At 43.8% G+C, this 24,603-nt stretch overlaps 1 protein-coding gene across 1 annotated transcript in view; it reads right to left on the reverse strand.

Moving 5' to 3' along the window:
• Positions 1-24,603, reverse strand: part of NEDD9 (neural precursor cell expressed, developmentally down-regulated 9) — a 177,121-nt gene that overhangs the window by 86,698 nt on the left and 65,820 nt on the right. Inside the window, exon 2 of the mRNA XM_079147908.1 lies at positions 16,695-16,862. Coding sequence (XP_079004034.1) covers positions 16,695-16,706 — 12 coding nt within the window. The 5' untranslated portion in view covers positions 16,707-16,862. The remainder of the gene's footprint in view (positions 1-16,694; positions 16,863-24,603) is intronic.

The following is a 24,603-nucleotide window of genomic DNA, read 5'->3' on the forward strand; positions in this document are numbered from 1 at the left end:
ACGCAGCCTCCGCCTGTGGCCAAACGCGCGGCTCTATTTCTGGCTGGCAGAGCCCGTCCTGCTGGTGACTCAGAATGACTTCATTTATTTGAGGGTTTTGAGTCAATGTTATCAGGATCCAAATGACCCGAGGCATTGTTCTTACAACTGAAGGCAGAAATGGACGCTGAGGACCTGCAGGGTCCCTGTGCGTTCTTCTCAGTGCGCTCACTGGGCCTGTGCCCGGATCGTTACTCCATCCACGCAGACAGCCTGGCCTCCAGGCGGGTGACTCTGGTGTCAGGATTAGAGAAAGCGACTATGTGGGCGGTAGCCACAGCGAAGGGCCCCACTTCTTCCGTGTGACCAGTTTCCTCTTCGTTAGCCAAGAGACGCTGCCCTCCTGAAGAGCCAAATGCGCTTCTCCTGATCTAAGGGTGGCACCCAGCCAGGGGCTCCCGGGAGGTCAGAAAACACAGTGGGGGTTATGGTCCTTGACAGTTTCCTTGAAATAATTTCCAAGCAAAACCAAATGGTTCTTTTGAGACCAGATTCTTCTTTCACCTTCTTTCTGTGTCAGGTCTGAGAACCAGGTTTGAATTTCTTACAAGTTTTTTTTTTTTTCTTTTTTTTTTTTTAAATCCCTAGTGGTGCCACTGCAGCTGGGGTCACATGCTGGGCCCTTTTACCAGGGAAGATTCTGGGCACTGGAGAGAGCCCTCGCTTTCTTGCAGTTATTCCTAGGTCTGTCTGTGCTCTCTGGGAGGATTCATGCCTCTGACTTCCTGTTAAACAGTCACTTGATTGACTCCTTAACCTACCCTTCCCTGGGCCTGCTGGGCGCAGAGCACCGGGCTCCATGTGGGGAATGCCAGGTGGAGCAATGCCTACTGTACCATGATGCTCTCACTACACACCTGTCAGATGGCTGTTATCAAAAAGAGAAGAAAGCAAAGGCTGGCAATGACCTGAAGAAAGGACAGCGTGGGTGGGAATGCAAACTGGTAAGGTCATATGGGAAGCAGAATGGAACTTTCTCAAAACATGAAAAATGGGATCTAATAATCCCACCATCGGGTGTCCATCCAGAGGAAATGCATTCAGCGCACCAACAAGATATCTGTATCCCCCTGTCCGTTGCAGGATCTCTCACAACAGATAGGATACAGAAACCAACCGAGTGTCCGTCGATGATGAATTGATAAATGTGGCACACGCACGGAAGTGGAATAGACTCATCCTTAAAAAAGGAGGGAATTCTGTCATCTGTGACTGCACAGATGAACCTGAAGGACATTAGGCTAAGTGAGATAAACTGGCACAGAAAGACAGATATAGATGAGCTCACTTATATTTGAAATCTGGAAAATCAGAGAGTAGAAGGCAGGTCACCATGGGCGGGGGAATGGAGAAATATTGGTGAGAGAATACAAAGCAAAAGGAAGAGGTACTGAGATGCATTGTATATCTGGTGACCATGGTTAACACCAATATATGGAATCCTGGGACATTGCCAAAACGGGTGGGTGTTGAGTCCTCATCACACAAAATGATCAGTATGATAATGTGAGGTCACAGATTTGTTAATTAACTTGATTTAATCCTTTTGTAATGCATATGTATTTCAAAGCATCATGTTGTAAACCATATATATATGTACATATATATATATATGACATTTCTACTTGTCAAAGTTAAGTAAATAGATAAATAATTTAAAAAATATGAGGCACAAGAACTGTCTGTTCTTATGAGTACATGGTCTACAGAGGTGATAGATGTGATCACAGGCTGCAGGTTCAGCTCTCATCAAATATGCTAGGACAGACACAAGGACTGAGGGGCAGGCAAACAGAATAGTTGTCACTATGGCAAGTTCACGGTGGACTTGTATTCATGTTCATTGGAACAGGCTGGGAGTGGAGATGTTCCTCAAAATTCTTCACCAGATTTTGCTTTTTTTTTTTTTTTTTTTCCTAGTGGCACAGGTGACCCAAAGGGGAGAATGTTCTTGGAGTCACTGGCTTTGCTGAAGTAGCAAGCCCCCTCCCCCCTTGCAAAAAATGAGAATTGAAGATTGGAAGCACCTACTTCAACCTCCACAAACAGGGAGAAAGTCAGAGAATTTCTACTTTGAGATACTTGCATCATAAGAAGACCTGACCTCAGACATGGTTGGGTCCTTCTTTTGTGGATTTGTGGATACCTCATAAATTCAAAATGTCAAGAAATACACAAGATTTGGAGGTAGGAGAAATCTTTCAGCCACCCAAATTATACATATGGAAATAGAGATAGATTAAGAAATCTTGTAAAACCTCCACAGAGACCAACAGAAATGGAAATCACCTGCATAGGAAATGAATCTTGATTAAGGGAAATGTCAGATTCTTTCAAACACAATTTAACTATTATTATTTATGTCCCACTCACTTGGCATTTATCCTATGCATGCCTGCATTATTGGTGTGTGTGTGTGTGTGTGTGTGTGTGTGTGTGTGTGTGTGTGTGTGTGTATGTGTCTCCTCTCTTCTTATGTAAAATGAAAGTTCAGCACAGGGATCTGCAGGCCCCGGGGGGCTTGGTGGGTTCTGCGGCACCTGTGACTGAAACTTCTGGCACGACTCCAACCCAAATCACTGGTTAGCATCCTCCCTAGTCAGATTTCCCCAGACATCCTTTAACTTCAGTCCCCAGCTCCTCCGGGGGGTCTTGGTTGTCTGATTATGAAGCTGAAGTCACCTCGGTACTGAAAGGGCAGAGAAGCCGTGTCATCCTTCTTTACCCAGAAACGCTCTGCAATGGTTGCTGGGCTTCTAAGGGTGACAGAGCAGAATAGGACTGTCACAGAGCACCATGCTCATGGGGGGAGGCTGTGGATCCAAAGGAATTTGGATGGAACATAATGGGATTACAGGAAGAATAGTCCAATTAAATCTGTAAAGAAATACCTGGTATTTGATTTGGAAAAAGCCGTAATGTTGGAATGAAGATAGGGTCCCTGCTGGGTTTCCAGTGAACCAAGTGTATGTATCTGCACAAAACGAGACGGGGCTGACGCATCCGGGCAAGAATCTGAGCGTCACGATGTTTGCTTGTCATATAGCACAGAAGCAAAACCTGCAGAGGAGCTGGTGGGTGTCTACTGGAAAAGCCACCTGTCACACTGAGTGCCTTCTCTCCACCCTTATGCTTAGCATGGAAGCTTCTGGAAGATGGGCTTCTACCTCTGCTTACACCGCTTGGTACTTGATCTTGGAACCTTGGAGCGTGGCTTTGCAGAGCAAATGAAGCACAGGCAAGAATGGCCATTAAGTCGCTGGCGGGATGTTGGAAGACTGAAGTGTCTGCTGGACCAAAGGTCAGCATTCATGAGTGGAAGGACAAAGGTGGCATTTGAGGGTGGGGGAGCCGCAGAGGAGGACATTCCAGAGCTGCTGCAGGTCAGGCTCAGGCATGTGTTTCCACCAACACAGCTTGGAGGTCCGGGTTGTGTGGTGCAGGGGTCGGGGTGGAGAGAGACCAGGGAGCAGGGGCGGAGAGGGCTCCAGGGGAGCAGGAGCTGGTCCGCAGCCATGAGGCGCTCTCCCCAGAGCCCCAGGTCCCAGGGAGCTCGGGTTTTTTAAAAATGGAACATTTGACCCACAGCTGAGCCCTCTCAGCTTGGTGCTAAGGTCTGCGGGGGAGGCACCTCTCTCCCAGAATGAGTGTGGCTCGAGGGGCAATTCTCTTTCAGATTCCACAGCTGACGTGCAAAGTTTGCCCACACCAGGGCAACCGGGACTTTTTCTGGTGACTTCCCAGCCCTGGGGACTCATGAAAAGCTGCTCATTGTGCTGGTTATTCTCTGCCTCCCACCCACTTGATTCGTTCTCTGCCTTCCTTGCTTTGCTCTGTGCCCTGAGAGCCTGTCCCTGCAGGCTGCTTCCCTGGCTCTCCAGTTCAGCAGTGGAGGCTGTATTGGGAGACTGGAGGCTAGCATGAGGGAGGAGTAGAGGCTGGGCTCCACGACTTACACCCTCTCCTGCTGCTGCTGCTGCATCTCTCCACAATCTCAGTTTTTCCTGAGTTAAACACTATTTCTTCTCCTTCTGGAGACACAGCTTCCAACTGTCACCAGTCTCTGTGTCCCATGACACCCTGGATTGTGGTTTTATTCCTTCCTGTCCACACCTGTCTGTCTCTCCATCTTAGCTATCAGAAGCAGATTCTGTTCTTGACAGCCCCTATGTTCAGTCCTCTCTTTACACTAACTCATTTAATCCTTCTACTACTTCTCTGATGAGGCTGAGGCACAGAAAGGTTAAGACACTTGCCCAAGGTCACACAGTAAGTGACAGAGTCAAGGTCTGAACCCAGATAACTGAGCTCTAGACTCCAAGCACCTCACCACTGATACTGTCTGCCTCTCTCCTAGCTTGAGGCCACATCCCTGGAACACAGCAGGAACAAGAAAGTAAGACCCAAAGAAGTCTAAAACATGATGAGAAGCTCATACATTATTTGTAGGAAAACCTCTGAGATCATATTAACTCTTATTTTATGCACAGTTTTCACAGATATCTGCTGTCCTTTTCCAGCGGTTCTCAGCCCTTGACAGCACAACAGAATCATCTTGTAGGGGCGGGGGCAGTAAACTGTCCCAAAGCCCAGGCCTTAACCCAGGCTAATGAAATCACAACTCTGGAGCTGGGACCCAGGCACAAATAATATTTTTTTAAGTTTCCAGGAGATATCAGTATACTTCTCCCATGGCACCATTACCAGGAGGGAGGGATTACCAGGAGGGAGGACAGGCCTGGTGATGAGTGACAGCTGATCCCCACGGGAATGGAGGATAAAGGAGAGCTTCGAGAGTGGGCCGGAACTGGAAAACATCAACAGGACAACACGAAGCAACGGTTAGGAACTGGGTTCACTTAATGCCCGAGCAAACTGCTCCCAGGTCTGTGGGTAACTTACTACTTCACTTTTTAAAGTACAGTCATTGTCCTGAGTCACTTAAAATAGAATCATTGTCCATATACCCGGTGGAAGCAAAGGAAATGGATAGCTGTTTAGAAAGTTTCTCTCTCCCCAAGGATCATGGTGTCAAGGTCCTCCTTCAGCAGGGTAAACTTGAGGTGTCTGGAAGGTTCACATAAAATACAAAGTTTCCAGTGGATCTGGAGATGCCAAAAAAAAAAAAAAAAAAAAAATGATGAACTGCCCTGTGTCAGGGCAGCAAATATTTGTCAAAATACTTACACCAGCTGACCTTCAGCAGAGCTGAAGTTCAGCTGCTCTTGATTCATGGCCGCAGATGACATTTCCATATTTTTTGGTCCTAGTACGGCTGCTTGGATAGACGAGAGCTCAGCAGGCCATGGCGAAGGTGCAGGATGAGCCAGTGGATTGGACTCTTGGAGTTGGTCCCCGGCACCAGGCAGACGAGGCTTCGTGAATCCAGGTGCGGGCACGGTCCCTAGTGGTGGCGGTTGGTCGGTCGTTCCCTTTGGACAGGGCTGTCGCGTTCAGCGATCTGTTCTCGACCGCAGGCCGAACGACTCTCCTTTCTGTCTTCTGCTTCTCAGGGCTGACCTTCTGGTTTGTATGCTTGATTGCAAGAAGCTGACGCGGTGATGTGACAGTGGTCCCAGAGCCCCCGGTGGGGCCTGCTCTCTGCTCCCTGCTCAGCCACCCTGAGCTCCACAGCCAGGGCACTGGGCAAGGGGAAATCCAGTGGTCCCCATACCTAGTTCAGACAAGTAGCTGCCTGCTTCACGCCCTGGCCCTGAAATGCTACTCCTGCAAGTTCCTTCCCTCCCTGTTCTTAACAGGATCAAGGATGTTTTGAGTCACTCACCCCAAAATCAAAGCTGTCATCTGGGTGTGGGGGGAGCCTGGAGTGGGCTCCTGGGGAGGTTTCTCGGCCTTGCACTGTTGGGGTTGGATCATTCCCTGTGGTGGAAACTCCCGTTCATGATAAGAATTCTGGTGACATCCCTGGTGTCTACCCACGACACCTCAGCAAGAGTGAGGTGCTAATAACTCAGTGAGACCCTGTCTCTAAATAAAATACAAAATGGGGCTGGGGATGTGGCTCAGGGATCGAGTGCCCCTGAGTTCAATCCCCAGTACCAAAAAAAAAAAAGAAAAACCAAGTTGTTAGTTTATGGAAACAGGTTTATGTGTGTTTCTAGGGCACAAAGCACACAGATCCTCTCTAGACGCACAGGCAAAAACACCAAAAAAAAAAAAAAAGCTCAGAGACCAGAGATCAGGCTCTTGTGTTTCTAGGTAATATTTGCAAAACATTTTCTATTTCAAATTTACATAGACTTGTACCTATTTATGGGGTGCAGCGTGACACTTCCATACAGGTATAATTGGCAGATCTGTCCCTCAGGCATTGGTCATTTCTTCATGTTGAGAACATTAGAAATCCTCTCGACTAGCTGTTTGGAAATACGCAATGAACTGTTTTCAACCCGAGTTTCCTACTGTGCTGTAGAACTTCAGAAGTCGTCCTCTTACCCAGGTGCACCTCTGTCCCCACTAACCACCCACTCTCCACGGCTCCCTCCCCCCTACCATCTCTGGTCTGATAACCATTGTTCTCTCCTGATAGGAGATCAGCTTTTTACCTTCCACACAGAAGTGAGGATATGCAGTTCTTCTCTTCCTCTCCCCGACTGACTTCACTTAACATCCTGTCCTCTAGTTCTACCCACCGTGCTGCAAATGACAGGATTTTGTTCTTTTTCATGGTTGAATAGTCTTCCACTGTGTGTCTTAGGTCATCTGCTTTCACCACTATTCACTGACCTTTATTGACTATCTGGCATATTCCTACATGAACTTGTGTAATGAGTCTTTTGACTCCATTTCTCACTTCAACAGGGTTTGAGTGAAATCCAATGCCTAAAATACACAAGATTCCAGACAGAGTTGGGGCTGGGTGAAGAATACGGAGGAGAAAGGACAAGGCTAAGATGCTAACCCGTCGCCCAGCAGGTGAGAGGTGCAATTTAACCTTCCGCCTTCTGGAAGCTGAATTTGGTAATGAGCTGTCACAGTATTTATCACCTAACAATTACTGCAACTGGAGAATGTGTGCAAAAACCTGGAACACATCATCCTGTCGACTCCTGGTATCTCGGATGAAGCTGTGCGTGGTGGGGTCCTGGATACAACCGAATAACAGCGCGTGGCCTGCTGAAATTTGTTCTGCAGACCATGTCTGGCCTACAATATGGCATTTATTGTCAGACACCAAACGCATTCGCATTATTTGAACGTCCTGATCTTGACTTTCTATATGTTCCAGTCAAAATAACCTGGGGCTGGGTCAGCAGCAGTTCAAGGGGGTGGAGTGAGGGCGGAGGTCTTACAGGGCAAACTTCTGCCTGCCCAGGTGCCTCCCATAGAGGGGCATTTACCTGGAAGAGTACTGCTGGCACAGCTTGAAATACTGCTGTCGTGATGAGCCTCTCTTGTCCACAACAGGGGTTCAGTATTCTATCAGGGGAACCATCACGCTTTGGGCAACACTGTTAAGACTGTCCTTCCTAGCTACTTCCAGGTCAATGGGCTCTGCCATCCAGAGGGCCACTATGACCCTCTAGTTCTCTCTTTTTACTGCTTCCTTGGTAACTAATTCCTGTTCACACCACCTTCGTGCAGTCAGGCAGCCACCTGGCTTTTTGCTTCCCGACTTGCACCCCACATTGTCCTCATTACTTCACCCAGATCGGTAGGTCCGAAGTTGGGGGTGCTCCACACCAAACTCTCTTTAACGTATAGATGGATGATATTCATAGCAGGCTAATTGTATCCACTTCGTTTTACCAGTGTGTATGTATCTCATGCGTGTAAGTCTGAAAGTTACCTCTTCTTGATTCTTTGGAGGTGTCTAACTGACCAGCTTCCTCTTCCTGCTCGCTGTACTGACCACTGATTTGAGCCCAGCCTTTGCCGTAAACTAACCAAACCCATTCATCTTATTGACTTCAATGGCTGTCAATAAAATGGGCACAGCCTTTCTCCAACTGACACGGGTAAGCATATGTTTTTAAAAGAGAGGGAAAAGTTAGCTTGGAAATGAAGACACCTGTCATTGGCTTTTGTCGTTTTACCATGTTTTGCATATGATCCATAAAATCTAGAGAATGTGATTATTTTGGAGGGGGAGGGGGAAAGGGGCAACTAAATCAAGCATTTAATTCTGGTACTTCTATAAATTTATTTTCTATTATTGTTATTAAATCTTATTTTAAAAATGTTTAAGTTAAATCAACACCATATTTAGTAGCCAAGTGGTAGATACTCCTTTATTTCTTTTTCCCTCTGAGCTGGTATGGGTGGGTCAGAGTATTAAAATATTTGTCCTTGCTCCTTAAAAACAGAAGCACTAACGTGCAGTCTTCAACTAGTTCATGCCAGATTTCCAGAGGAAAGTGAAAACATTCAAGCAAAAGATCCTGTTCGTGTATAAATTCTGTGATGGCAAAATCAGAATTTTTAAAGATAGGTCTGTAACCAACTGCCCAGCGAGCATGATGTAGACAGAGGTGATGCAAAATTATATGCAGAATTTCTAAACTGTAAAGGAGTGGTCTCCACTGGTGGAATCTTACCCTCCCAGGCAGGTTTCGGTGCCCACCAGGGAGACCTCGCTTGCCTGTGCCCATTTCCTCAGCTTTATCCGGGATTTTCTAAGCTTCTGTTACCCCTCACATTTGATCCCAACTGAGGACAAGCCTTCTAGATGCATTGCCTTTCAGCCAACCCGGGTGCTGCAAAGCAGGCTGACACCTTCCAGAACTTCTTTCCCCACCAACACTGTCTCCATTCTCTAAAAGTTATCTTGACACAATCAAGTACAAAACCCAAGACTTTGTAGGTGATATTTGGCCTCTGAATGAAACATCACAGGGTGTTCTGTTTCTGCTTTCCTTGACTCTTCCCGAAGTAATTTTATGTCTCTTAGGAGCCAAGAAGCATTTCCCATAATTAGGGTTTACTACTGGCCCTTGCTCCCTGAAACACTCCTCAGCCTGGCTCTCAGACCCAGAGGCTCTGCCTCAGAACTTTGGGTTTCAGAGCAGGATGGCCATGTCCCTCCTTATCCTGGAGTACTGGATAGAAAGGTCTGGAAACTAATCTCCAATCATATTTGGCACTTTTTGAATGCTTTTACACGTTAATAATAATTAATAGGAATGGGTAGGCGGGGGTCCTTGGCAAATACCAGCAAGCAGAGCTGTCTCTGATTAGCTGTACATAACTTAAATGTTCTCTGGGTCTGAGTTGCCTCAACTAAAATATCTTAAAGAAGTGGAAAGAAAAGGACCTTTAAATTCTCTCTGAGGCTACCAGTATTGTCATCTGTGCACTCTCTCAGCATTTCTCTGCCTTATTTGAGTTTATATTGATCATACAACTGAGTTCTTACCAACAGAAGGCTAGGGAAATGATTCATTCTACTTTCCAGACTGCTACCTAAAATGTCTCACACCACTCTCATTTACACTGTGGAAGTGAAGGACTTGTAGATGCTGAAGTCACAGGATGGAAGAAACCCAGATTCCTGAGGATAGCTACCCAGGAGAGTGATGGGCTGTCCCACAAGGGAGAACTCACTTGTATTGTATAGAGCCACTGAGATTATAGGGCTTACTTGTTACTGCAGCTTCCTGGAGTACTATCCTGACTAATATGCCTTTAAGTTCTGAAATTCTGTGCATCTAACAAATGACACAGTACAGGGCAGAGGCAGAAAGAGATTAGAACATGGGCAAGAAGCACTCGTCAACTATATACTCAAAGATGGTTCTCTAAAATGAGCCTGTAAAAAACCAAGAGGGCTCTGGATAATACTTAAAGGACAGGGGATGCATACTTCTTTTTAATGTAATGGTGAGTTCATGTGGGTTATGACACCCTGGCCAAAACTGAAGAAAGAGTTTTTAAAGAGAATGAAGGAAAACTGTGGAGAAACAATAATGAAAATCTCAATAAGAAGAGCACTCAGAATAGGTCTTGGTATTGGCAGTGCTAGTCTAAGGACCAAAGAAAGGACTCAGCTCTGCCTTTGTAATGTCTGGATGGAGACGGCAAGAAAGGTCACCCAAGGGTTCTCAGTGATGGAAAGATTTTTGTTGTGCTGCTTCCAGAATTTTCTTTTCCCTGCTATGGAAAGCGGTTAGGTCTGGGTGGCTGCTGATCAGCGGGGGAGAGTAGATTGTTTCTGTGATGCTCTTACTTTAATCTTTATGCAGAATGGATTCCCACGGACAGAGTTTTCATCTTTATTTTTACTGAGTGAAAGTACCATTTTCAAGAAACCTCCAAAGCTGCATATCTTAGAATAAATGAAGCCTATTTGTGGGAAAAGAAAGCCACAGAAGACACTGAAAAACCACTGTCCCAGTGTCCAATCAGGAAGTGTCTGGCAGGAACAGGAAAGCCCGCCTGAGCTTTGGGGTCACTTTGTGCATTGCAGCTCCCGTTTACTTCTGGGACATTGGTCAGTGTCTTCTTGGCAGTCTGCAATACAGCTGGGCTTTGTGACCCATAAACAAACACAGAGAGCCGTCAGCAATCCCATCTGGAGGAGTTGCTGTCCTTCATCAAAATGGGACGGTGAAGTCTCCCTCCAGATGCGCCTCTTTGCAGGCTTAGCCACTCTGGCACCTGCATCTTCGAATATGCTTCTCATTTTCCAGGCAAGCCCAGGGGATCTGCATCCCCCATAAGAAACCTGTCTGCACTAGATTGCCTTTTAGTGCTGATTTATATCTTAATAAAACTACATGTCAAAAAGGAGAACTGGTTTGACTGACATGATTTACGCAGGTTTGAGTTTTGGAATATGCAGTATTTGTGAAGAGGGAGAGGTTTTGGCAACGTGACGTGATGTGACGATCCACGTCCAAAGACCTCATGACAACGAGGCGGAAAGGTCCACAAGCATCCCCTAAGCACAGGACCACCCGAACTTTGGCATGAAGAGTACTTCTAGGAGATGGGCATCCGCAGCTTCAAGCAGGAAGCCTCAAGATTTTCTGGGTATCAGGAACCCCCATGGAACCTGCTAAGATGATACATATTGCACCCCACCCTAGACTCTCTAGTTAGATTTGCTGAGAATGAGCAACTTGTATTTGAGCAACCTTCGTAGGTGACTCTGAGCACAAAGGATTCATGAAGCACTCTCCTTCAAACTAGGAAATAAAACCTCTATTTCTCTCTCGTTGTAACTATTTACCACCAATGAACTATGGGCTGCAAAGAAGAAAAGGGAACTAATGAGTTTTTGGATGCACTTACGTGTTTCTATGTGTGTGTGTGTGTGTGTGTGTGTATGTGAAGAATCATGCTAAACATGATGATATATTTTAAAAATATTTTTTACTTGTAGATGGGCACATTATTTTATTTATTTATTTTTATGTGGTGCTGAGGATCGAACCCAAGTCCTCACATGTGCAAAGCAAGCGCTCTACCCCAGGCCACGTGATGATACTTTGAGTCTAAGTGTCAAGATACTTCTTGTTTAAATCTTGTAACAGTCCGACAAACTTGGGGTTATCCTTATTTTGCAAAAGATAAGGATAATAATTGGCGATTGTGGATAATGCTGCCAGGGACATGGGTATACAAAAGAGAAATTGGAAGTTCAGAGAGATCAGAGAGATCCCGGGATGTAAGATTAGTAAGTAGCAGGGCAGAGATTTGCATCCAACTCTCTTTGGATCTACCTTTCCTACTAAGCCACATGGGCTGACCTGCCACCTGGCCACTCTTCTATGTGCCTGGTGTTGGGCCGAATATTTTAGGGTTCATAATAGGTTATACTTTCATCTACTGAGACTTTATGAGAAATTCTTCGCCTCAGTTTTCTTGAAGCATAACTGGCAAATAAAAATTGTGTATATGTAAGGTGTATACATGATATTTTGATGTACACATCAATATATATCAGCCTTTTGAGACATATATATATATGTGTGTGTATGTATACATGCACACACATATCCTTTTTTTGAAAGGCTGAATGGGATTCCACTGTATGCATGGGTATGTATACATATGCCACCGTTTCTTCATCTATTCCTGTGTCCATGGACACATAGGTGGTTTAAATTTCTCCGTGATTGCAGATAATGCTGCCATGAACAGATGTCTCTTTAACATACAGATTTCTATTCCTTTGGATATATGCACAGAAGTGGGTTTCTGGGTCATGTGGTGGTAATTCCATTTTTACTTTTTTGGGGAAACCTCCATGGTTTTCCATAATTGCTGTACCAGTTAACTTTCCCACTAAGAGTGCGGGAAAGGGGCCCCTTGTCTGCATATCCTCGCCCACACATCTTACCTTTTGACTAAAATCCTTCCTAACCGGTGTGGGGCGATGTCCCATGATGGCTTTGATTTGCATTTCCCTGATGATTAGTGATGTCTATTTGGATCTTTTGCCCATTTTAAAATCCAGGCTATTTTCTTGCTACTAAGTTGTATGAGTCACTTATAAATTTTGGATATTAAATGTTTATTAGAATTCTGATTTGCAAATATCTGTTCTCATTGCATAGATTGTGAAAATTTCCGAAGAAAATAATATTTCACTTGGGGAAAATTCACTGGGGAAAAGTAAACTTCCTACTTGTAGTGACCAGACCAGAGAACTCACTTCAGACTGCACGGCCATTCACTCTGCCAGCTACTGTAGGGTTGGCAACTAGCAACCTGCAGAGCTTCCCCTACCAAGGAGGAGAACTGCTTCCTGCACACCGTGCCTCCTCCTGGGGCTGCTCACATCCATCTTCCTGTCCAGGCAGAGCATAAAGTCCCGCCCCCTTACATCACTTCTGGACAAGTTAAAGGACTGACCAGTCAGCTCCAGAGGGCCCTTGTGATGAGCTGTGGCCTTTATTTTGACTTTGATGTCTCTCTCTGTCTAATCCTGCTCATTTTGCTACCTTAACAGTGAGGACTCTTCATAAACCACCTGCATTCCTGTTCCTGTCTCCATCCCAGAACTTGACTGGGGATGTGATTAGATGGAGTTGCCCTGTGGATGCCTTAGGCTCCCGTTTAGGCAGGGTGAACTGGGCCTGCGGTTCTCGTGCTCAAGTGTGCACCTGTACCAGCTTAGAATGCCGCTGAATTTGGAGACCGGGTCTTAAAGGAAGTAATCAAGCTCAAGCGAGGAGGTTGGGCTCTAATCCAGATGACTAGTGTCCTTCTGAAAAGATGAAGATAGGACCCAGCCACGTGCAGAGGGGAGACCACATGAAGACACAGCATCTAAAAACCATCTTTTAGAGAAAGCCTCAGGAGAAAACAACCCTGCCAAAACCTTGATCTTGGACTTCCAGCCTCCAGAACGGCCAGAAAATAGATCTGTTGTGCAAGCCACCCAGGCTGCGGTCCCTTGTTACAGTAGCCTGGGCACAAATACAGGCAGATTCAGGGGTGCTTCTTCATTTTGATTCCTACTCTTTCATCTTCACTCTTAAGGAAGCACCTAGAAATCCAAACAAGTTAAATTATCTTTTAAGCATAATGATGCACAGTGGTAATTTTCACTAGGTAGAGTTTTCATAGTCCTTAAAAGATGTCAGAATAATCATATTTTAAAGGGGTAATTAGAGGGTGTGCGAATTACCCCTCTTCATCGCATCTCCCTTTTAGGACATTTACCACAGACCCATGGAAGATGTAGATTCACAGTGTAGATGACTACTTGGACCTGTGTTTAACCCGTATTTAGTTGGGGGAGGTAAAATTCTCAAATTCTCAATCAACAATTTTTGGTCTTTTGTGAAGCAAGAGTTCAATTCGGCTGTTTTTTTTTTTTTTTTTTTTTTTTTTTAATAAACCAAAACACAACATGCCCAATGGCCAGCTTCCTGCCCTAGGAGAGGATAAAGGGAAAGAATACTAGAGAAAAAGGTTTGCAGTTTAAAAGATTCTTTCTGGAAGCCTCCAGTCTCTCCAAGCCAGCCTCCTCCTCCTGGCCAGTGTGGCCTTGGACAATGTTTAACTTGGGCTCTCTGCAGAGGGCAAACCAAACAGCTCGGGTGGGACGTGGGGGACCCCCCCTCAGCACCCCCGAGTGGCCTGCAGGTGTGGGCGCCACCTTTCCCGCCTCTGCCCACATTTGTATTTGCACAGTGGCCTCAGGGCTGGCTTCTTTTGTTTTCTGAGGGTTTTCATAGGGAACTCACTTTTAAGAGAATTTATGGGTTAAGCACGGTTTTCCCAAGGGTCAACCCGGCAGTGCCTGCACCTGCAGGTCTTCAGTGTTGCTTCTGGAACCAGGAACCGGCAGCTCAGGAGTCACCCAGTGTAACCTGCACCTGTGCACCAGGTTCCCAGGGCCTGTCCCTCACCAGGACTTCCGTGCACCCTGCTTCTCCTGGCGTTTCCTGTCAGTGATTTCTGTGAGCTGCTAGGGTGGAAGCCAGGGCTTCATGCATGCCAGGCAAGCCCTGTACCCAGTTCACCAATCCCTGATTGTACCTCTCATGTGCTGCCTATGTAACTCAGGGTGTCCCTGGAAGGATCTATTGAGGCTTAGTAGGTGGGGATGACATTCTAAATAATTTACGTATTTAATCATCACAACTTAAAGTGGGTGCTATTCTCACACTCATTTTATGGGTAAAGGAACCCAGGCCCAGAGAGGTTAAGGTACCTTGTTTGAGGTCTTACTACCTGTTAGAGGCAGGGCTGGCTTTGAGTCAAGCAATATGGCTTCCCTTCTGTATTCTTGAGCTGTATGCTGCTCCCGCCCCTAAAGTATCAGAAATATATCTTTAGGAAGCACTAATGACAGAAATAAATGTCCTTGTTCATTAGGTGATAATGAAAGCGACTAGATATTTGCATTCTACTTTGACTAGTATGGTGTGTGTGTGTGTGCGTCTGTGTATACACTGAATGAAGTTCAATGATGAGGGGAAAATACACAGAAGTCCCGATATTACAGAGCTCAAGGGACATTCCCACTCTGCTCATAGATAATTTGAAACTAACTTAAGATTTCAGGAGGTGGAGTTGTCTGGTGTTTAGATCTTGAGCGCTAAACATTGAGAACCAACATGTGTTAGAAATAACTCCTTGCTAGTGTTCATTGCAGGGACTCAGATGGAATGAAACAGGGGCTTCCAGCAGAGAATACTTGTTTTTTTTTTGTCTGTTTTTGTCTATATTTAACAAAGCTGGCTGAGTAGGTTTTAACAAATGAGAAGAGATGACTTTATCTCACTATCGACACAAAGAAATGAATATTTATGTTGAATGGCTTGGAGAGTCACAGATCAATGTAATTAATTCCACTTCGAATTAGTAATTTGGTTACTGAAGCATCCAATTCTGTGACAGAATTTTGTCCCAGAATTCTAGGACTGAAGGAGGTTTTTAAAAAGAATTTTTATTTTTATAGACTGCATTTTGATTCATTGTACACAAATGGGGTACAACTTTTTTGTTTCTATGGCTGTACATGATGTAGACTCACACCATTTATGTTATCATACATGTACATAAGGTAATGATGTTTTTCTACCATTTTTCATACCCCCTGAAGGAGATTTGTTTTTTTGAAGGAGATTTTTAAGAGATCAATTACTTTAACTTAAGACATCACAGTAATGTGAAAATTGAACTTTAAAAAAATTACTTTCAGGGGAATCTTTTAATTATTTATCAAAATGTTTAAAGAAAACATTTGTTATTATATTGAACTTACAGCTTTTTTCCTGCAAATAAAATAAAGCTTTCTTTGGAAGTCTTCTTTTGGCTTCTCAGTACTTTATTTTTATTTTTTTCCTTTTTTTTTTTTTTTTTTTTTTTTTTACTGGTTTATTTGTGTGTGTGCGTGCGTGTGTGTGTGTGTGTGTGTGTGTGTAATTGATGGTTGTTTCTCTCTGTGATACATACAATAGATTATCAATCTCAGTGCATATAGGAATTAACCTTTTTCTTTTGAGCATGTTACTTTAAGTACATTTTCTCATTTCATCCTCTAAACAATCTTCCTATCACCATTTTATAAATGTAGAAACAGACTCAAAAGGTCAAGTAACAGGATGATGGCCAACCTTACTACCAAGGGTAAGAGCGAGGACATAAATCCATACCTCCATGATTCCCAATGCCACCACATCATGCCATGATGCCTGTCTCCCTTGGAAACCAATTAATAGGTCCAGTTGCATGTATTTTTCCATTTAATTTTCATAAAACCTTTAAGAAACTGTAGTTACGTAGGGGAATTGACTATTTTTAACTCTAACTTCTATCTCAGGCCAAGTCAATTTTCTTGTGGAATGGTAAAATGGAAGTCCAGTAGCTTAAGGTGATTGATTGGCAGAAAAAAGAGGACTCAAGGACAGGCTGAGCCTTAATTGGGTGATCAGCTTCTGCATAGTTCATGAACATAACTTCAGACTCACTCAGGCATTAGATACACTATAAGTGTCATGTTCCACCAGTATCCCAGAAGATGCCCTCCCCAGAGATTTCTGGATGAAACAGGATTCCTTGTGACCACCAGCCTATCCATGTTAATAATTCACCTAATGGCAAAATCTCATAGCCTAAAATTAATGTACTTTTATGACAATGGAACACCATTCATATTGTTGTTTTAGAAGAATTAGTCCACATGGGGAGGAAAGGGGGTCAGAAAATGTACATTTTTTTCTGCCCCTTCTTACCCTTGACCACATTTTCTCCCAATGGATGTTGGAGTTCTGGAACTCAAGGAGGGCAATTCCAGTGTATCAGTCTGCTGACCAGTTTCCTCCTCTTCATAACTCTGCTTGAAGAATACGGGATGCGCTCCTGCCAGTGTCTCATGATATGGAACTCACAGCTCACTGAATCTGAAAATAGAAGTTAGAAAGAGCAAGGTGGGTAAACTCTGGAAGGGTTAAGGCCAATTCATTATTTAAGAATTGTATCATAGCAGTCGTGAAAGTCAAATCCATAGACTCATGAATGGAACCCAACATTCATTCAATATGGAAACCATATCTGGCGCTTTCGCTATGTGAGCTTGAGCTTCAAAGAGGTCTAAAGTATGGTCCTGCCCACATGAAGCCCAGAGTCAAGTTGGGCAAACTAAAGAAATGCAGCACCAAAAAATGATACCACTACTCTGGTCAGATATGCCTAAGGTCCGGTTAAAGCACAGAGGGAGATGATTGACATTAGGTTGAGTCTTGAATGATGAGTGGATGTTTCTAGATGTCCCTCATCACGAGTGCAGGTGAGGAGGATTCTTCATTGGCTGCCTCTAAAGCTTTGGTCATTGATTTAGCTTGTTTTTTAGCTTGTTTTCAGCTCTGAGTCTCATTAGCCCCCTTTAATCCATTTGAATATGTTGCTGCTTTTATCAATTTGAAGAGACCAAATCCACCTGACTCTACCTCTCAGAAGTCACTTCTGAAGATCACTTGAACTATAAGCTTTCATGGTTTCCAAAAAAGGAGGAAAACTGGTATTTTGGAAATGTGACTTTCAAATAGCTAAAAGCCCAGAATTTGATTTTTTGGAAGGAAAATCAACTGGACTTTTGGTTGGCTAGTACTGGTCAATTTGTGCTTTCTATTTCATCTTCTTACATCTGTTAAGAGTCAGTTTTGAAGTGGTGTGTGTTTGTGTGTGCGCGTGTGCACATGTACATGTGTGTATTTGTGCACTATCGGTGAAATATATATTCTTAGAACATATGAACCTGATCTTTAAATGACTTGGGATACATGGAAATCTGTTTGAGTATTGGTTATCTGAATCTTTGCATAAGCAGTGTTTTTCCTATCAAGAATGAAAAATCAAAACTACGTGGGATGGTAGAGCAGAAAAATAAGGAGCATGTCTGGTACACAGTAGATGCTCAGCCAACTGTTTCATGAACCCACCCAGCTGCCCTTATGAGGAGGAAAAGAAGCCTTCCTAGAACTGCATTCCAAACAGAGGGTAATTGGGACTGGTCTCCTTTTGCTTCTACTGGGATGGGAAGAGTCTTCTGTAATTTTGGTTTGATAAACATAGTATTTATAATCTTGGCAAAGAGGAGGGAAAGGAATTTTCCTCTGAGGCACTTGCCGTGGTAAGAGTACATGGGCCCATGACTCATTTGCTCTGCCTGAATCCATGCACAGCTACCCAAGCATCCTCACCCCAGATGGGCAGAGGACCAGCAGGAGGGTCACTGTCCCCAGCAATCTATTGGTTTCCCCTAGGTGCTCACGCCATGAGGGAGTTTACTGTCCAAGTCGTCTGCACTTGTAAGTGCACTCAGAGCTGATTTTTCTTTGGGGATCCCATCTTCTACAGCACCAGGAAACACACAGGTGTGCATGTGTGCACACACACATTTCACACATTTCATTAATTCTTTACTGGGAGATATAATATGCATCAAGAAACTGCTTAATAAAGTGCTATAAATGTACCTGCCACTCAGATAAAGACACAAATTTCTGCCAGGACCCCAGAAGCCTTCTGAGCGCTCCCTCCAATATAATCCCTCTTTTTCCCTTAAAGGAAGCACTGTCCTTAGCCCCATGCAAGGGGAACCCTAGGCCCTGAGGCCTTGGACTCTGGGAACTTCTGGCTTTCTTTCAGCCATATACCTTCTCGATGGGAGAGGAGTCTGGAGTCAAGAGTCTGTGTGCGCCTGAAACCCACATCTCCCTTTGTGTACAGTGCACCAAGCCCTGGGACATTGGGACTCTCTATTCAAATGATTCTAAACCCACTTCCGGGTCTTCATGGACATTTCTCTTGGGCTATAGGGTGGGAAGTGAAGGTGGATGCCTGGGCTTGAGAGCCAGTTCTGCTTGTGTTACGAACTCCAGCGAGAAACTCCAAGGGGTCCAAGAGTTCAGAGGTGCAACATGGCCTCCCAGGTGCATGAAGAGATGGGCGTCCAGGTAGGAGGAGAGAACACTTTTATTTAACAGCTTCTTAGCATGAGTGACAATTCCTAAAATTTAGGCCCATAATATGCAGTTCTCCATTTGCACTTTTACCTTAATTTCCATATTTATTCTCTTGGTTAATGCTTCTGTAAATTCTGAAATTTTATTATATGGAAGAATATCAGATAGTAATCCTTTATAGCCCATAATAGAGATCAGAAAAAGGTGAAACAGAAACAAAAAGAAAACATTAATTACATATAAGACCAAATACTGAGTTTAATTTACATATAATCCAATAGACCTAAAAGCATATTTATGGGTACACCATTAATAAATGTGGCAATTTTCTGCCTAAATTTTCTGTCAGGGGTGGGTCTGCTGAAAGGTAACTACACTAACTTATGGTTTTCTCTTCCTTGCTTTTCTGTATACTTTGTCCCATAAGTCTGCACACCTATATAATCATTTTTTTTCTGTTTTGAATTTGGTATAAACAGATCTGACAGTATGTGGCTTCTGCTCAGCATTATGTTCATGAAATTCATCTATGTTGTAGCCTATAGCTATAGCTTAACATTTTCATTGTTATGTGGTATTCCATTTTATGGATAGACCAGCATTTACCCATCCATATTTACACTGATGGACAATGGAGTTGTTTCTAGTGCTAGACGATGATTAATAATGCTGCTATAGAGATCTTTACCTAATTTTTTTGTGTGTACTTGGGAATAGAATTGCTCTTTCATACATGTGCACAGTTTCAACCTTAGAGGAAAATACCAAGCCATTTTCCAAAGCGGTATAAATGAATTTATATTCTCAACAGCACAGTATAATAGTTCCTGTGAATTCTGATAATTTTGATATTTCATTTAGTTTAACCATTTTTTTTTTTTTTAGTATGGCTTGACCCTCTAAAACATTTCTGGGTTCAATGCAATCTCTATCCAAATACTAATGATATTTTTCACAGAACTAGAAAAAAAAATCCTAAAATTCATTTGGAAGAATAAAAGACCCAGAATAGTCAAAGGAATTCTAAGCCAAAAAAGCAATACTGGAGGAATCACAGTATCTGACTTCAAATTACACTACAGACCTGTAGTAACACAAACTGCATGGTACTGATATAAAACAGACACATAGATCAATGGTACAGAATGGAAGGCACAGAGACAAACCCACACAGATACAGTCATCTGATCCTTGACAGAGGTGTGGAAAATATGCTGGAGAAAAGGTGACCTCTTTAATAAATGTGCCGGAAAAACTGGTCATCCATACGTAGAAGAATGAAACTAGACCCTTAGCTCTCACTCTGAACAAATACCAACTCCAAATGGACCAAAGACATAGGAATTAGATCAGAAACTATGAAACTCCAATAAGAAAACACAGGATCAATACTTCATCATATAGAAACAGGGAGATCCAAGATGGCGGTCTAGAGGGAGGCTGCGTTCCTCGTCGCTCGGCAACGCCGGATTCAAGCAGAGGATATCTGTTTCTCGGTGAGGCAGTTTTTGCTGCTTATCAATCCCCTGCTCTTCACCCCATTTGTCTGCTGTGATCACCTGCAATCTGCCAACATATTGACGCCTTTTTTGAGAGCAGATGCTCACTGTCAGGCGTTTGTCATCTGCCATTTGCCTGCCTCTCACCGGTCCATCACCTGCCTTACCCCTATCCATCACCCAACGCTCGAGGTTCACCTCCCGATCGTCCGACAGCTGCCAGCAGATTGACCGCAGACCGCCAGTGGAGAACCAGCTGCCTGCTGCTGCCTGGAAGTTCACTTTTACAGTACCTGCAGGATTCCTCAGCCCGACCGATCACTCCCTGCCTCTGGGGCCCTCACATCAACTGACTACTCCCTGCCACCAGGACCCCCAGACCAACTGACTGTGCCCTATCACCAGGAACCCAGATCAACTGATTGAACCCGGCCTCCTGGATCCCACAACCACACCAAACACACCTGACTTCCAGGACCACTGCAGGACCAACTGCATCCTGTCTCCAGGACCTCCAGCTGACCACGTCCACCCCTGAGCTGCAGCTCCCCATTTGCCAACACATTTGGAAGCCAGAGCAGCCATCTTAGATAATCCTGGAAGCCGTAGCCCCGATCTTCGGGTGGGGCAAATCCCATCTTGGGACGCCTGCTGGAGGCTTGAAGCCCATTGTCAGGTACCTCTCATACATCAGGAGGTTTCATTAGTATATGACTGTTATACAGTAGATTTTCTTTTTTCTCCTTTTTAAAAAAAAATTTAAGTTTTTATTTCTTTACGTTTCTTGCTTTCTTTTCCTTCTGTTTACCTGTTCCCTCAGAGTCACTTTCTCCCTTATTTACATGATGTTATTGTCCCCATAGGGGCTATTTGGTCTAGGATTGCATAGTGTCTGATTTGGGTACTGCTAATATTGATCTCCCCTTAAAGAAAGGGTTTTGGACACCTATAGGGCCACTATAAGCCTATAGGGGGAAATTTGCAATACCCCAGATCTGCAGCGCTAGAGGGGAAGATACATGAACAACATGAAAAAACAAGGGAAGAAAATGATCAGAAGAAATGTCAGAAAAGGACTTCAGATTATACATGATTAAGATGATTCGCGAAGCAAAGGATGAGATAAGTGAGCAAATGCAGGCAATGAATGATAATACCAATAAGCTGAAAGAACACCTGCAGGAAGCAAAAGATCATTTCAAAAAAGAGATAGCGATTCTCAAAAAAAAAAAAACAGAAATCCTTGAAATGAAGGAGACAAAAAACCAAATAAAAAACTCAATGGAAAGCATCACCAACAGACTAGACCACTTGGAAGACAGAACCTCAGACAATGAAGACAAAATATTTAATCTTGAAAATAAAGTCACCCAAACAGAGAAGATGGTAAGAAATCATGAACAGAATCTCCAAGAACTATGGGACATCATGAAAAGACCAAATTTAAGAATTATTGGGATTGAGGAAGGCACAGAGATACAAACCAAAGGAATGAACAACCTATTTAATGAAATAATATCAGAAAATTTCCCAAACCTGAAGAATGAAATGGAAAATCAAATACAAGAGGCTTACAGAACACCAAATGCACAGAATCACAACAGATCCACACCAAGGCACATTATAATGAAAATGCCTAACATTCAAAATAAAGATAGGATTTTGAAGGCCGCGAGAGAAAAGCATCAGATTACATATAGGGGGAGACCAATACAGATAGCAGCATCATATAGGCACAGGTAACCACTTTCTCAATAGGACTCCTAAAACTCAGAACATATTGTCAAGAGTTAGTAAATGATATGGCATCAAGTTAAAAAGCTTCTGCAAAGGAAACAGTTAAGAATATAAAGAGAAAAGCTACTCTTCTGACAGAAGATTACTGTCTAAAACATATAAAGAACTTAAAAATCTTTTTAGCATAAAAACAAATAACCCAATTAATAAATGGGCATGTGATACTTCTCAAAGTAAGAAAAACAAATAGCCAATAAATTCAAGAAAAAATATTCAACATCATTATCAATCAGCCAAGTGTAAATCAAAGTGACACTGACATCTCATCTCACTCTAGTCAGAATGGCAGCCATCAAGAATACAAGCGATACACATGCTGGAGAGAATGTGGAGAAAAAGAAACACTTCTACACTGTTGGTGGAATTGTCCATTAGTATAATCACTGTGGAAATCAGTGTTGAGGTTCCTCAAAAGACTAGGTATGGAACCACCGTAGGACCTAGTTATACCATTCTTTGGTATTTATCCTAGAGAACCAAAGTCAGCATACTACAGAGCTACGTGCATACCCGTGTTCAAAGCAGCACAATTCACAATAACCAAACTGTAGAACCAGTCTGTGTTTGTCAGTGGATGAATGGATCAAGAAAATATGGTACATATTAACAATGAAATTTTATTCAGTCATAAAGGAGAATGAAATCATAGCATTTGCAGGAAAATGGAAGGAACTTGAGAACATTATGTTAAGCGAAATAAGCCAAACTCAGAAAGTGAAGGTTCGTATGTTTTTTCTCATCTGTGGAAGCGAGAGAGTAAAAGGGAAAAGAAAAGGTGGGGAGAGGGCAGATCTCATGAAAATTAAAGGGAGACCTGCACAGTAGAGGAAAGGGATCAGGAAGTGAGGAGGGAAATACTAGGGAATGACATGGGTCAAATCATATTGTTAATATTGCACGCTTGTATGAACATGTAACATGAATTCCACCATTATGTACAATTTTAATGCACCCCCCCCAAATATGGGAAAAATAAAAGTGAGATGTTTCTGGGTTTCCCCACATGATGTGTCCATGAAGACACCAACATGATCATAGTAATTAGGAGTTCCAAGTTCACCGTTTATAATATCAGTATAGGTACATAACGATCATAACAATAATATTGTACTAAGGACCGTAGGTTTCATCTTAAATATGGAATTTTAGGGAAGGTCTGTAACCTTAGAAAATCTGTCGTAATAAAATTCAAGAGTTAAACAGACTTGGCCAGTATGCTAATGTAAAGCACCACAGAGACTGGCAGATGAACCTGGGGTAAGCCGTCATGCCAACTGGGCAAGCCAACCTCATCTTCTCTGGGCCAGTTTGGATTTGGACGTCCCCCTCAAAGGCTCATGTGTTGATGGCTTGGTCCCCACAGTGACACCACTAGACATAGCGGGCGGAAGCTTTTGGAGGTGGGGCCTTGTGGGAATTCCTTCGGTCATTGAGGGTATGCTCTCAAAGGGGACTGTGGAATTTGGGTCTCTTCCGCTTCCTGGCAAGAGATGTGCACTCCCTCTGACAGGGCTCCTGCCTGAGAGGCTGATTTCATCAGAGGCTCAAATAGCAGAGTCTCCTATTCTTGGACTTGAACCTCCCAAACTGTGTACCAAGTAAAAATTGTTTTTCTTCACAGGTAGCTTGTCTAAGGTATTTTGCTGCAGTGCTGTGGAGCTGACTGGTGTATCACAGGGATAGTCGCGGCAGAGCTGGACACAAATTGCTGAATTTGTCCAGCACACTGTGGAGGAGGAAGAGCAGCTGGGGAGCCCAACAGCTTGCAGCTCGTGAGCATGGCACATCTGGCAGCATCTGTTCCTTCTGGAGATAACAATTACCACGTGCTCTGGCTGCTTGGGTGTGAGGACACAAACCAGCCTCTGTAGCAGAAACAGGCACAGCCTCCTCATCTGCCCTCTTCCGTCTCTACCTGCTCAAGTCCCTGAGCTTCCTCAACTCGCTTCCGCTTGCCAATGTGTTCCTCCTCCTCGCCCCTTTGCCCTCTCAATGCATTCACCTGGCTGAAGCCCAGCCTGGGAGAAACCCAGTTGTTTACTTTCTCTACATCAACTGCCCAGCTGTTGAGCATTGCTGGAAAAACCGCACACTCTGCAGATGGTGCCACTATAAACCCAGTCACTAACATCATCTGGGCCCTTGATACTGCCAAGCAGTCCTTCCCTAGTCCCTGGCCAGCTCCCTTCCATCTATTTTTCTATTAAACTCCTAATAGATCTTCTTTTATAGTGATCAAGTGTCTGCTCTAGACATAGCGGGCTGCTGCAATTTAGAGTCGGTGGCTATTTCAGACTTTCCCCTCTCTCCTCAGAATTTTTGATTTATTGTCTGTGTCTCTCTTGAACCGCGATCCCAGATCCCACGGCTAGATCCCTCAG

Source organism: Sciurus vulgaris (assembly GCF_902686455.1).
Source record: "Sciurus vulgaris genome assembly, chromosome: 7".
Lineage (NCBI taxonomy): Eukaryota > Metazoa > Chordata > Mammalia > Rodentia > Sciuridae > Sciurus > Sciurus vulgaris.